The sequence below is a fragment of the Macrobrachium rosenbergii genome, chromosome 34, assembly GCF_040412425.1.
Source record: "Macrobrachium rosenbergii isolate ZJJX-2024 chromosome 34, ASM4041242v1, whole genome shotgun sequence".
In the NCBI taxonomy this organism is placed as follows: Eukaryota; Metazoa; Arthropoda; class Malacostraca; order Decapoda; family Palaemonidae; genus Macrobrachium; species Macrobrachium rosenbergii.
In genome coordinates this window covers 9144524-9158532 of record NC_089774.1, presented here as the reverse complement: position 1 = coordinate 9158532, position 14009 = coordinate 9144524, and the positions used below count along the sequence as shown (strand labels likewise).

The following is a 14009-nucleotide window of genomic DNA, read 5'->3' as shown; positions in this document are numbered from 1 at the left end:
TCTCTCTCTCTATATATATATATATATATATATATATATATATATATATATATATGTGTGTGTGTGTGTGTGTGTATATATATATATATATATATATATATATATATATATATATATATATATATATATATATATATATATATATATATATATATATATATATATATATATATATATATATATATATATATATATATATATATATATATATATATATATATATATAAAATATATATATATATACATATACATATATAAATACACACATATACATACATACAAAACCCTCTTATAAAAACACTGAAATTCAATATCTCTAAATTTTCACCACAATAATCCGGATTTGGATTATACCAGAAACACACCATTTCTATTAAATTTCCAAGACATTGATTTGGATATAATCTCGGATAATTCACTGAGCCGTTGAGGCTTAATAATTATGAGCTGGTTCGGATTTCGTACGAGGAAAAATAATAATAAAAAAATGATTAGGAAGCTGAATAATTCATTTCACACCTCCTGACTCTAGTCAGAACGAGTTGAGCTTACGTTCGAATCGAGTCGTATTTTTGTATTGAGCATTTATTTTTTAGTTTATCTTTTTAGGAACGTTTTATGCTTTGAAAAACGTTTAGATTTAAATGATAAAAATTCTAATTCCACAAACATTTTCAATATATAGATCCTCGTCTCAGCAATGTTTATGTTTAAATTCAAACTAGAAACTTCTTGGTTCCACAAACATTTTCATTATATATAGATGTTTGTCTCATCAATGTTTATGTGCATCGAACGCAAATGTTGGAATGAAAAATGTTTTAATTCCATGTTTATAATGATTTTCGAGACTTTATCAGCAATTTCTATGATAATGTCATTTAATATAAATAAGTGTAATACTTATATGCTTTAGAATATACATTTTCCTCAAGAATTTTTTCTAACATTTTCGTTTATTTTTGAGACCTAATTAGAAATATTTTAGTGAATAATGAAGATAATATTCTTTTTAGAGTATGCAATACTTAATAATATATTTTCTAACAGAACAAAATATATTCATATTATATTATGCTTTTTTTTCAATGACTAAAGTTTCAGCTACGCCAGGTTATGTACACCGATCAGAAAATGTCTCAAATCATACCATGTTGTGCTTTTATCATAGCTGCGTCAATTACTAAGATTTTTGTGACGACAGACTATATAAACGATCAAGAAACATCTAAAATCATTCTAAATTGTGCTTTTGCTATAGCTGCGTCAATTGCTAAGATTTTTGTGACGCCATACTATATAAACCGATCAGGAAACATCTAAAATCATTCTACATTGTGCTTTTGTTATAGCCGGGTCCATTACTAAGATTTTTGTGACGCAAGATTGTATAAACCACTCAAAAAACACCTAAAATACAAACAGAAAATCAGGTAGAAAGTTAAGCTTGTGAATATTCAAACATCAAACATCAGCACAAAAGTAATAATATGCAAATTACTCGCCTCATGAAGACATTTAATCCCATAAAAAACACTTTTTATGATATTTTGGAGATAATTAAGACAAGAATATTGTCATAGTGAACGGGCAAACATTTGCCTTGTCAATTAGCAATCAGAGTTGTTCATGGTATAGTGAATAGTGTTTGTGAACAGGGAGAACTGTTTCAGAATTATTTTGCGATACGGATAAGATTAATAAATTGACAGAGAGAGAGAGAGAGAGAGAGAGAGAGAGAGAGAATAGTTTAATCATATGTGTCCTCTCATTATCATCAATTTTATATATCCATCTTTTTAAACATCATTATTACAGCTGAGAGAGAGAGAGAGAGAGAGAGAGAGAGAGAGAGAGAGAGAGAGAGAGAGAGAGAGAGAGAAACAAAATACATATTTTATGCACATTCACATTGCTGTCAATATTATATCCATTTCTTCATTAACATCATCACTAAACTTCCTATTCTTCCTCACTAACAAAACACGGATAATCAATAATCACTTAATTACTTTTTCATTTCACATTTTATTTTATTTTATTTTATTTTATTTTATTTTATTTTATTTTATTTTATTTTATTTTATTTCCAGTGTTCCTCACTTCTCGTAGTGGCCATCTACTGCTGGCGAGTTGTAGTGAGCGCCTACGACCCGTATCACCTACAAGATGTCTACTATGGTAAGGCTTTTGGTGTTGTTTCTCATCTAAATTCGTCACTGAGTTGTGCTGTTTCTCATCAAAATTCATCACTGAGAAGTTATGTTGTTTCTCAATATAATTCAGAGTGAATTACTGGATGTCAAATATGGTCTGGTTTTTAGTTTTCCATTCTGTGTTGTTTCTCACCTAGATTCATCACTAAGTTGTTGTGTTGTTTCTCATCTAAATTCATCACTAAGTCGTTGTGTTGTTTCTAAGTGAAATTTCAATTAATAACAAAATTACCCACTGTAAAAAAATTAAAAAATATTTCTATTTTCAATAATCTCTTCTCATCACATTCAATGCTGACGAGGGTTGTAGAATTATAACCGAAATACAACTTTTACCCTATATATTAATTATTATTTTTTTCTTTTAATATCACAAAACTCTAATTAAACTATCTTATTTTCTCTTCCCCCAGGGGTACAAATATCGTATATATCCACCATCGTTACTCATATAACACTGGTGGCTCTCAGCTCGTCTCTACTGGTGGGCGTATGCCAGGTAAGGAAGATTTAGGGCATGAATCGCGGTGTCTGTGAGATTTAGGATGTAAGAGTTTCCAGTTATTGTTTTTTTTTTACTTTTAACACTTCAAAATTGGAGTTGCCAGTTATCAAATTTTCAAGTCTTTAAAATAATGATCAAAATTGGTATAAGTTATGTGGAATATTATCAGTTATCTTTTTAAATTATTAATAATTATTATAAATATATGTATGTACTGTACTTATGCTGTAATATAATTATTTCTGCTTAATGAAGGAGAATTTTGTGTTTAAGTATAACAACATTGTTCTAATTTCAGTAATCTCTCTCTCTCTCTCTCTCTCTCTCTCTCTCTCTCTCTCTCTCTCTCTCTCTTGTATACTTTTCATTCCTTCTCTCTCCACTTTCATTCTCTCTCTCTCTCTCTCTCTCTCTCTCTCTCTCTCTCTCTCTCTCTCTCTCTCTCTCTCACTATGTTGTACATATTTGATTCATTCTCTGTGCACTTGAAATTTCTCTCTCTCTCTCTCTCTCTCTCTCTCTCTCTCTCTCTCTCTCTCTCTCTCTCTCTCTCTCTCTCTCTCTCTTACTCCCTACTCCCAAAACGTATTTACCAAAGGCCCACTCCTTCCAGTAACTCCAAAACTCCCCAAATTTTTCCAGGAGAGGATTGGCTTGGTGGCACCATGGGTCGTCGCTAACATAGCATTCATGGCACTGGAAGCCGTCTGCTGTATGTATTCAAACGTCTTAAGGGATCACATCAATAAGGTGAGAGAGAGAGAGAGAGAGAGAGAGAGAGAGAGAGAGAGAGAGAGAGAGAGAGAGAGAGAGAGAGTGGCTTTAGATTGTTTCTTGGTATTTTGATCTCTAGATTTTCGTCTTAGATTTTTTTTTTTTTTTACAAAAAGAAATTTCTTTTCCTAAAAAGATTAAATATTATTATTATTATTATTATTATTATTATTATTATTATTATTATTATTATTATTATTAGCAGTGGTAGTAGCAATATTAGTAACATTATTAGTGTCAGTAGTAAGCATAGCAAAATTACTATCTTAATTAATAACCATTATTGCTCTCATATATATATATATATATATATATATATATATATATATATATATATATATATATATATATATATATATATATATATATATATATATATATATATATAGAATAAGAGAGAGAGAGAGAGAGAGAGAGAGAGAGAGAGAGAGAGAGAGAGAGAGAGAGAGAGAGAGAGAGAGAGAGAGCACCCCATCACAAAATCTATACGTAAGGCAGATCGCCACAACCCCTTTCCACTTGACCCAAGAGGCTTAAATACGAACCTCAAATATAGAAGCCTTTTCCTTAGAACAATTCAACCCTAAAGTTCTTGGAACAAAGACTGATTTTTTCCCTGATGGAGAATTTTCCAAGGGGATTCTAGTGGGAACTAAGATGTACGAGTATTTTCTAAGTAAGATAGAGCCTTGATGTTGAATGGGGATTATTTTGGGGGGTGCCTTGTTCAAAGTGTAAAAATGGAGAATACTGAACACTGAAAAATGGGGGTTTTATGTCTAAATTCTAAAAAAAATTTAAGAATATTGAATACTGGAAAAATGGGGGTGTCATGTCTAAATTCTAAAAATTGGTGAATACTGAACACTGAAAAAATGGGGGTGTCATGTCTAAATTCTAAAAACTGAAAAATACTGAACACTGGAAACACACTCTTTTATTCAAACTTTATTTTGAATTTTATTTTACAAAGGTTACATACATGTAATACTTTTAGAAAAATATTATTATCTAAAAAGAATTAAAGCATTATTTGTTTATTTTTTTCCAGAGATTTGATGGAATCTGCAAAGCAGAGATGATATTCTTCTCGACCAGAGTTTTTATCAATGTAAGTATCAGCTGTTTTCGTAATTTTTATCTATTTTTATGACTTAATATTTTTAGTATTTATTTTCATAAAAGTATCATCATTTCACAATTTGTATCAATATTTCTACAAGTATTTTATTAAGCATGGCTTTTTGTATGTTATTTATATGATATAACATTCAGCTCTACCAGATTTGATCAATATATTTTAAATAAAACCATTTTATATATGTGCTATGATCTTTCTTTATAAAAAATCATGAATTTTTATTCATATATGTTTCAATATTTTGTTTTAATGATCATTGTGTATAGAATTTAAATCATTATTCTATCTCTGAAGATTATTCCTATCTTCTAATACTCTTATCTATAACTGACAAGTTCACAAAATATTTCATGATAATGGATTTTTTTTTTGTTTATCAAAACACAACCTATCACTATAACATTTATATATTCATATATATTATAATATTCTGTTGTAATAATCAGTGTGTACAGTATGTAAATCATGTACAACTCTGAATATTCTCCCAAGTCTCTAATATTTATATTTCTAATTTATATAATACTTGAAGATAAGGAATTTGTTCCCAACAACGCATCCTATCACCCTCACATTTCATATGTAAAACTTTATCATCTTCCTTTTAGAATTTTCCCCCAATATGAGAAAGAGTTCTTCCTCGGAAGTGATAAATCATTGTCACCGCTGCTTTTCTCCCTCCCACATAAATCATGCCACCTAAAAAGTGGAATAGAATCGCCAGGGTTTCACAGTCTCAGATTCGACAACCTACTTGTCACCTGAATCTTTCTCACAGCAGCCTTACTGAGGGGGAAGATACCTAGGATTTATTTTGTATTTATTTTTTTTATAATTTGGTGGACTTGATAAAGTGGAATGCATTAGTGCATGAGAAAATAAAATATAAATGTTTTTTTTTGGAAATTTCTGTGGCATTTTTTGTAATGAATCTTGATGCATTCAGTATGAGAGAAACTAAACACTTCATTTTCTCTTGAATTCAGTCTTATTTTAGAGTAACTAAATGCACAGATTGGTTGTGAAATGAAATCAAAGCATTCTTAATTGTTTGAAAGTAACTTTCTGTAACGAAAAACACTTGTGATTCTTCATGTAAATTTCATATACATAACACTGTATTACATAAGTTTTTATTGTAATTTATCATGATTTTTGTATGTTCCAGTTTTAACGTCAGTGTACACATTTGATAAGTCAGTAGTTCCTATTTGTCATGCAATTACTGACACCTCCACTCTTAATTATTTTGTCATTGACTGTAACCTCCTGTAATTGACTTTGTTACACTGTATCTGATACGTAATACGTTCACTTTTAGCTGACAGAATTACCACAGACCCTGTAATGTCCACTGTGATTGGCTGTAATTTCTATGATTTATTTGAAATCACTCTAATTGTGTCCAGTTCCTGTAATTTATTTCAAATCACTGTAATATCTTCCAGTTTTCTGTTATTTATTTTAAATTACTGTAATATTCTTCATTTTTTGTAATTTATTCTAAATTGCTGTAATTTTATGCAATTTTCTGTAATTCGGTTTTCATTTTCTGTCATTTTCACCAATTTTCTGTAACCTGTTTTTAACTTATTGTAATTTTCTTCAATTCAGCTTTCTGTAATTTTCACCAATTTTCTGTGAACTATCTTTCAATTTCCTGTAATTTACTTCAGATTCCTGTAATCTACTGTACTTGGACCTAACTCACTGTAATTCTCTGTAATTGACAGATATTCTGCCTATGGTCTGTAATGAGATTCCTGAGAAACATAAGAGCAGGAATCACCTACAAGGAGCCTGAGGCCATAGAACTCTGAAGTTTTGGAGCCATCGGAGGATTCCTGAAGATTCCTAATCGATTCCCGGTGATTCCAAGTGATTCCTGGAATGCAAAAGGCCCTCAGACAACTCTGAAGCTTAGGAGTCCTCACGGGATTCCTGAGGATTCCTAATGGATTCCCGGGGATTCAAAGTGATTCCTGGAATTCTAAAAGTCCTCAGAGAACTCTGAAGTTTAGGAGTCCTCGGGGGATTCCGAGGATTCCTACAAGATTCCTAAGAAGTCCTAATCGATTCCCGGTGATTCCAAGTGATTTCTGGAATGCCAAAGGCCCTCAGAGAACTCTGGAGCTTAGGGGCCCTCGCACAATTCGTGAGGATTCCTATAGGATTCCTGGTGATTCCAAGTGATTCCTGGAATGAAATGACATTTCCTGCTTGTGATGCCAAATGTCCTAACATTCCAGTTGCTATTCCAGTGCTCGTTCCAGAGACTGTTGGAGAATTCCTAATGATTCCAAGAAAGTAAAGGCGATTCCAAAAATTCAAGAGGCATTGCTCCCCCGTGATTCCAAACCCTGTTCCTGGATTCCAAAGTTTTTTAATGCATTCCTGATAATTCCAGAAATTATTTAAACTCACCAACTGGCGAATTCCAGAAGATATCAACGTATTCCTAACGATTCCAGAAAGGTGGCAATATCCCAAAACTTGGAATTGGAACTGGATACCAAAGACACCAAACTGATTCCAAGAGCGAACTGACATTCCACGCTAGTGATTCCAGAGGAATGCCTAAAGGATATATGAAGATTCCTGATATGATATTCCCGATTCCTGGTGTATAATTCCTTTATTACTGATATAGGATGTCGTGAAGGATATGGAGAGTATCCATTTTCATCAATGTAGGATAAGTAGGATTTGTCCTACTGACATATTGATAACAGACCTCTTTGCTGACTGTATATTTTTATTTACTACAAAAAAAGGAATATTTCTATCTATTCTTGAGCCCGATTACTAAATACATAAATATTGAAATAAGAAAACAAAACAATTAATAAGCTGAGAAATAAATGAGATGTGAAAATTCTCATACCAAACATCTTGGTGATTCCATTTGGAAAAATATATATAAAATAGCTGTCATGTGATGAAATATATAAAATTAAATAATGAGACGTAAGTTTTATATATATTTTATAAAAAATCTATAAAATTTGTTATTATGGGGATTGAAAAATGTAAGTAAAGGTCTAGAAATTTATATAAAAATATACAAAATAAAAAATTGAAAGTTTGCCTTTTGTCCATAGTGAAATTAAAAACAAAATTTTTTATTTAGATTAATTTGTATAAATTTCATTTATATTAAACTGTCGAAAAACATTGGAACCTTGACATAGAATTTAAAATATATGTTTTATACTGAACCATCTGAAAACATGGAACCTTGATATAAAATATACATAAAAAATATATGTTTTCTACACTGAATAAACAGATAAAGGGAAAAAATATCTTGTTTTTGAAGAGAGTTTATCAAGCTGAGGTAAAAAAAAAAACTTCTGAAGGAGAGGGATTATTTTTTCATATTTCTCGTTTTGAATGTGTGGAACATCAAAAACAGAACGTTGAGAAACTTCACATTTTTATGTATAAATATATGTGAATGTAAGCCAGGAAGATCGATATGAATACATATGAAATATTAATGTGATATTTACATATATTAAATTGGGTTCGAAATTCCATATCTTGCAGTTCAAAGAAAGCTTTGAATATCTTGGTGATTCGACCTTCAAAGACATTGTGAGAGAGAGAGAGAGAGAGAGAGAGAGAGAGAGAGAGAGAGAGAGAGAGAGAGAGAGAGAGAGAGAGTTTTTCAACACCCCTCCCCCATCATTATAATAGCAAAGCAAAGTATTCCTTTGATGTGAATATTGGAATTTTGAAATTCCAAGAAGAATTATTCCAAGGTGTCTCAAGGCTTCAAGAAGAGTTAGGAATGTAACGCCTGGGTTTGAAAATATCAAATTTTAATAACATTAAAAAAAAAGTTGTTTAAAATTGATTTTTTTAAATGATTTTAAATTTGAATTTCATTGAATTACCAGAGAAAAATTCAAAGATGTATCGAAATTTTTATCATTTTCAGAAGAAAGTTGAATTTAAAGTTCAATTCTTAGATAATCTGAAATTTTAATTTCATGGAATTCAAAGAAAAAACTGAAACGTCTCAATACGATGATAATTTTCAGAAGTTTACTTTGGTTGAATTTTTAAAATTATTGCATGTCGTCTGAAAATTTTGATAATTTTCAGAAGAAAAGTTGAAATTAAAATTGATTTTTTAAAGGATTTTAGATTTGAATTTCATTAAACTCAAAGAATTAAGTTCAAATATGTCTCAAAATTTTGATAATTTTCAGAAGAATAGTTGAATTTACAGCTGATTTTTCAAACGATTTGAAACTTGAATTTCTTGAAATTCAACGACAAAATTCAAATATGCCTCAAAATTCTAATCCTTTTCCGAAGAAAATTTAAATTTAGTTGAATTTTCAAACGATTTTAAATCTGAATTTCATCAAAAACAAAGAAAGTTATTCCATCATGTGTCTAAATTTTGATAATTTTCAGAAGATAATTTGAAACTAAAATTGATCTTTTTAAATAATTCTAAAATTGAATTTCATATTCAGAAGATAATTTAAAACTAAAATTGATTTTTTGAAATAATTCTAAAATTGAATTTCATATTCAGGAGATAATTTGAAACTAAAATTTATTTTTTCAAATAATTCTTAAATTGAATTTCATACTCAGAAGATAATTTGAAACTATTTTTTTTAAATAATTTTTAAATTGAATTTCATATTCAGAAGATAATTTGGAGATAAAACTGAATTTTGTAAAATAGCTCTTGTATTGAATTTCATATTCAGAAGATATTTTGAAACCAAAATTGATTTTTTATATAGTTCTAAAATTTAATTTTATATTCAGAAGATAATTTGAAACTAAAATATCAAAATGTTTTCAGAAATACATTTTCATTTTCATGACTGAATTTTATTTTTAGATTAAAAAAAACCTTGATAGAGAAATTACAAAATAAAACCAAGTTTATTTTTGACATTATAACGCGTGAATAAAACCAAGCTAATATCTTGAAAAATAACATATCAATGAAAAAATTATTTTTATGATACAAACTTCCGCTAAGAAAATCAGTGGCGATTAAAACGAGACTATAGAAATGAAATGACATATTTTTCTGTCTATATGAAATGTATGTGTGCATATATAGGACCGGAAGTGACGTAAGCATTACTGTAATTAAGATGAACTCTATATCAAGACCTTTCTATAATGATATAGATTTTTTACGATTTGGTTTTTTGATATAGAAACTAAATACTTGTTTAAAATTATCACTGATTTCTTTTATGCTAAAACTAATTATTATCGTTTTAGACTTATTATTGATTTCATGAATTAAATAAATATTCAAACGTGATTAGAAACGATTTTTTATTTAATATTTTAAAAATATAATTTTTCATCATTGATTTTTTAATGCTACAACCAACTGACATGTCAATTTTAGACTTATCTATTGATTTCATAAATATAAAATCGATATTCATAAATGGTTAGGAATGATTTCTGTCTAATATTTTTCAAATATACTTTCATTTCTCTTATATTCATTAATACGATGCCTTAGTCCTTATACCAAACGTATATTTAAGGGATATATTTCTCTGTATGTGACATAACACCAATTGTGTGTGTGTTTACAGTCGTGTCATTGATTAAACGTAATAAAAAACAGTAACATTAAGATTTGTATGAAGGTAGACTTAGTACGATGTATATATATAATAGATGGACAAAAAGTGAGTAATGTATAAACTGAACAATGTATAATGCTGATATAGACAATCGTTTGTCACGAGCAAAGTTTTTTGATACAAGTACATTTTCATTAAAAAAAAAAATCCTGTCATTCTTCTGGATGGTTTTTCTGGGTTTTGGAAAACTGTTTCATCTGGTATGAAGATATATATATATATATATATATATATATATATATATATATATATATATATATATATATATATATATATATATATATATATATATATAATATATATTACTAATACTCTTCTAATACCTCTGTTTAAACTTTGATCAACAATTAAACATTTGCATAAACATTCTTTTACTTTAGACAGATCTTTTGTAAGAATAGCCACCACGATTATTTTCTTGTTAATATTTGCCATAGTAAAAGAATCCTGATTCGATTTGTATGGTAGAAAAATAAAAGTTTGTAAAAAGATTCTTGTTTTATTTCGCCACCCACTTTTTCCTTGAAGTTAATGTTGTAATATATGTAGAAAATACGAGATTATTTTAGAATAGAAAAGGGTGGTTGTGCTGTGAGATTTAAACACAGAAGTACATAATAAACAGGAAGGTGACTAGTGGACTTCTTAATGCTGTAATATAAATATATAGACAATACGAGATTGTTTCAGAATAGCAAAGGGTAGTTGTGCTAGGAGATTTAAACGCAAAAGTGCATAAGAAACAGATTTAATTGGTGGACTTTTTAGTGAACAAGAGAAAATGACAGTGTAGAGATGGATAATATATGAATGTGACCAGCATATGGTGTCTATATTAAGATTGGTAAATGAACATAACTAGATATTAACATAAATTTGCTAATATATTTTGCTCATTTTGGCCACACTATCTTTGAATGCACTAATATAAGTAAGTATAAAAGCAATTCTCAGAGAAATAAGGATAAGAATCTTACTCGAAAATAACCTAAAGGGGGTACATGACCCGTAACATTCTTTTCTTCCCCTGAACAATTTTCAATGGGAAAAAACATTAAAATGAGTTGAAGGAATTTTATTTAGGAGAACTTCGTCCTCCTCCATGGAGCTTCATTAAGATTTGTGAGATAATTAAGAAGGATTCCGTGTGTTTTTGGAGCTCACTCTGTCAGCTCCATCCTTGGAGGTCAAGGAGTGTCACAGGTTGGAGATATGAGATTGAACTAAAATTTTCCCCGAAAATTTAAGGCCTTAAATTTAAAGGAACAATTATGATATTTAAAAATACATTTAATATTAGCCATTATAAGACATGAGGTTTTTATTAATATAATTTAATTTTTGTCATTACTATTTTTTTTATAGTTTTCATCTTTATTGAAGGGGTATGTGCAGCAAAGGTCACCCAACCAAGTTCTAAACAGACCCAACGTTGCTTAACGACCAGTGATATAAGAAACGTGTTGATGACATTATTATTATTATTATTATTATTATTATTATTATTATTATTATTATTATTATACCCAACGCTTATTATTATTACCATTATTATTATTATTATTATACCAACTGGTAGTAAAATTACCAGTTATTATTATTATTAATTATTATTGATACCACTGGTAGTATATCATTATTATTATTATTATTATTATTATTATTATTATTATTATTATTATTATTATTATTAAAAACAAATTATGATATGAAAACAAATTATTAGAGACAGTTAGAAAGAAAAACCACTGATAAATAAAGGAAAAACCTAAGATATACACTGAAAAAAACAATCTCACATTGTACTTACCAATATGACGACAAAAATCCTACAATTTCCATTAAAAGAATCTCCACTTTCCTCACTAACTCCTCAAAAACACATCAAAAAACACAATCCGCAGAAATTCACACATTCACACAAACTATTAACCAACATGGCGACGGAGCGGGTACGAGTTTCAGTCAGAGGTATCCAATCTACTCTTGTAAGTCAGTTGTTGGGGGGGAGGATTCGATTATGTAAACAACTCAGCTGCTCCCGAAGAAATGACACTATTTTCAAGGACTCTGGAGGAGTTTGGAGGAGAAGTGATGTTTGTATGTTTGTTTTCCCGCTTATTTTACGTGTGTTTTTTAGTTTGTTTGTTTGTGCGTTTGCCTAGCCGTGTGTGAGTGTCTGTGTGTGTTGACACTTAAGGGAAAAACGATTAAAACTGTTAAATAAGAGAAGAATCTTCAGTAAGCCATGACTTAGTGCAATAGGATTTAGCCTGGAAATTTGAACTAAAGTGGCCATTTCTCTCTCTATTAAAAAACTGCTAAATATTATGAAGCTTGATAAACCAGCAAAATGAGGCCAAATTACAATTTTATTTAGGTAATATTGTAATCAAACCTCATACAGTCAGAGTTCAGTAACATGCATCATAACTTGAATATGTGGCAGAATATTTATGAATTTTTACTATGGCTATTTTGAGTTTTTGTGTTTTTGTTTATTATTTTTTGTGGTTAGGAGAATATGAAATTGCAAAAGGAAGGCAATTGTATTGCATGGTTGCTGAAATACCTTTTGCAATCCTTGCAACATGGCATAGCCTACAATAGAGCAGAATTGAGCAAAGCATGTTATTATTATTATTATTATTATTATTATTATTATTATTATTATTATTATTATTATTATTATTATTATTAAATCTAAGCCTCATTACACTGTACTCCATTTTGCAAATTATGAGGATTAGCAACTTTGCCATAACTAAGAATATAATCTGGAACAACTTTCCCATCCCAGTATTCCAACTTTATCTGGAATCTGTCCACTGTAATTTTACAGACTACTGGACATCCCTTTTTCCAAGGCCTGGAATGCTTCATGAATAACTCGTTAAAACGAAAATTACAAGTATGATTGCCCTATAGATCGAACTGATCACGTGGGGTTCACAAACATCACTGGAAACTGGTAGTATCCGGACATATTTTCCAAGAAAAGGGACACTGAGGCCATCTATTGACGGCTTTCGTAAACATGGAGGTGCTTACTAGTTCAGATTAAATACTTATCTGTTTTGCTTTTTATAAATTAGGAGAGGCTTAGAAGAAATATGTCTTGAAATAGACTTTATTGTTTATTGTCTCTCAAATATTTTAAATGGCCGGAATGCATTTAAATTCCAAATTGATAATTTTAAAATGGAAACAACTTTGGCTGACATGGATGGACGAACCAGTATTACCAACGTAAAATTAAGTTCAGTATTACCTTATTAACTATCAATACCGAATATTAGACAGTGATATTATATATTTACCTTTTCCGTGCCTTCATGTGTGTATGTAGAAGAGAGAGATAGACAGACAGACAGACAGAGACAGAGATTCTGTCCCAACCACTGTTGTTTACTGAACAGACCTCGAGGGTCGTTATTTGAGCTACTTAGAGAGGAGCCCAGTCATACTGCCTTAAAGGACGTCTTAAGATTGAGAAGAAGAAGAAGAAGAAGAAGAAGAAGAAGAAGAAGAAGAAGAAGAAGAAGAAGAAGAAGAAGAAGAAGACTGAACTCTAAACGGAAATATTAAGAGAAATATTCCAGGTGTGAAACATGTCAAGTGAGTCTCAATAATAATGTTGAATTTTGGGGATTATTTTTTTAATGGGATTTTTATGATATTTATTTATCTATTCATTTATTAACCCATGTATTCATATAATTATTAGC

The 14009-nt window shown here is 29.6% G+C and overlaps 1 protein-coding gene across 1 annotated transcript in view; it reads left to right on the top strand.

The window, feature by feature from the left end:
* The window catches only part of LOC136856164 (uncharacterized), a 63113-nt gene extending 54811 nt beyond the window's left edge, over positions 1–8302 (top strand). Inside the window, exons 4-8 of the mRNA XM_067133834.1 lie at positions 2094–2181; positions 2630–2715; positions 3364–3471; positions 4547–4606; positions 6370–8302. Of these exons, the coding sequence (XP_066989935.1) occupies positions 2094–2181; positions 2630–2715; positions 3364–3471; positions 4547–4606; positions 6370–6456 (429 nt within the window). The 3' untranslated portion in view covers positions 6457–8302. The remainder of the gene's footprint in view (positions 1–2093; positions 2182–2629; positions 2716–3363; positions 3472–4546; positions 4607–6369) is intronic.
* The last annotated feature ends 5707 nt before the right edge of the window (positions 8303–14009 follow it).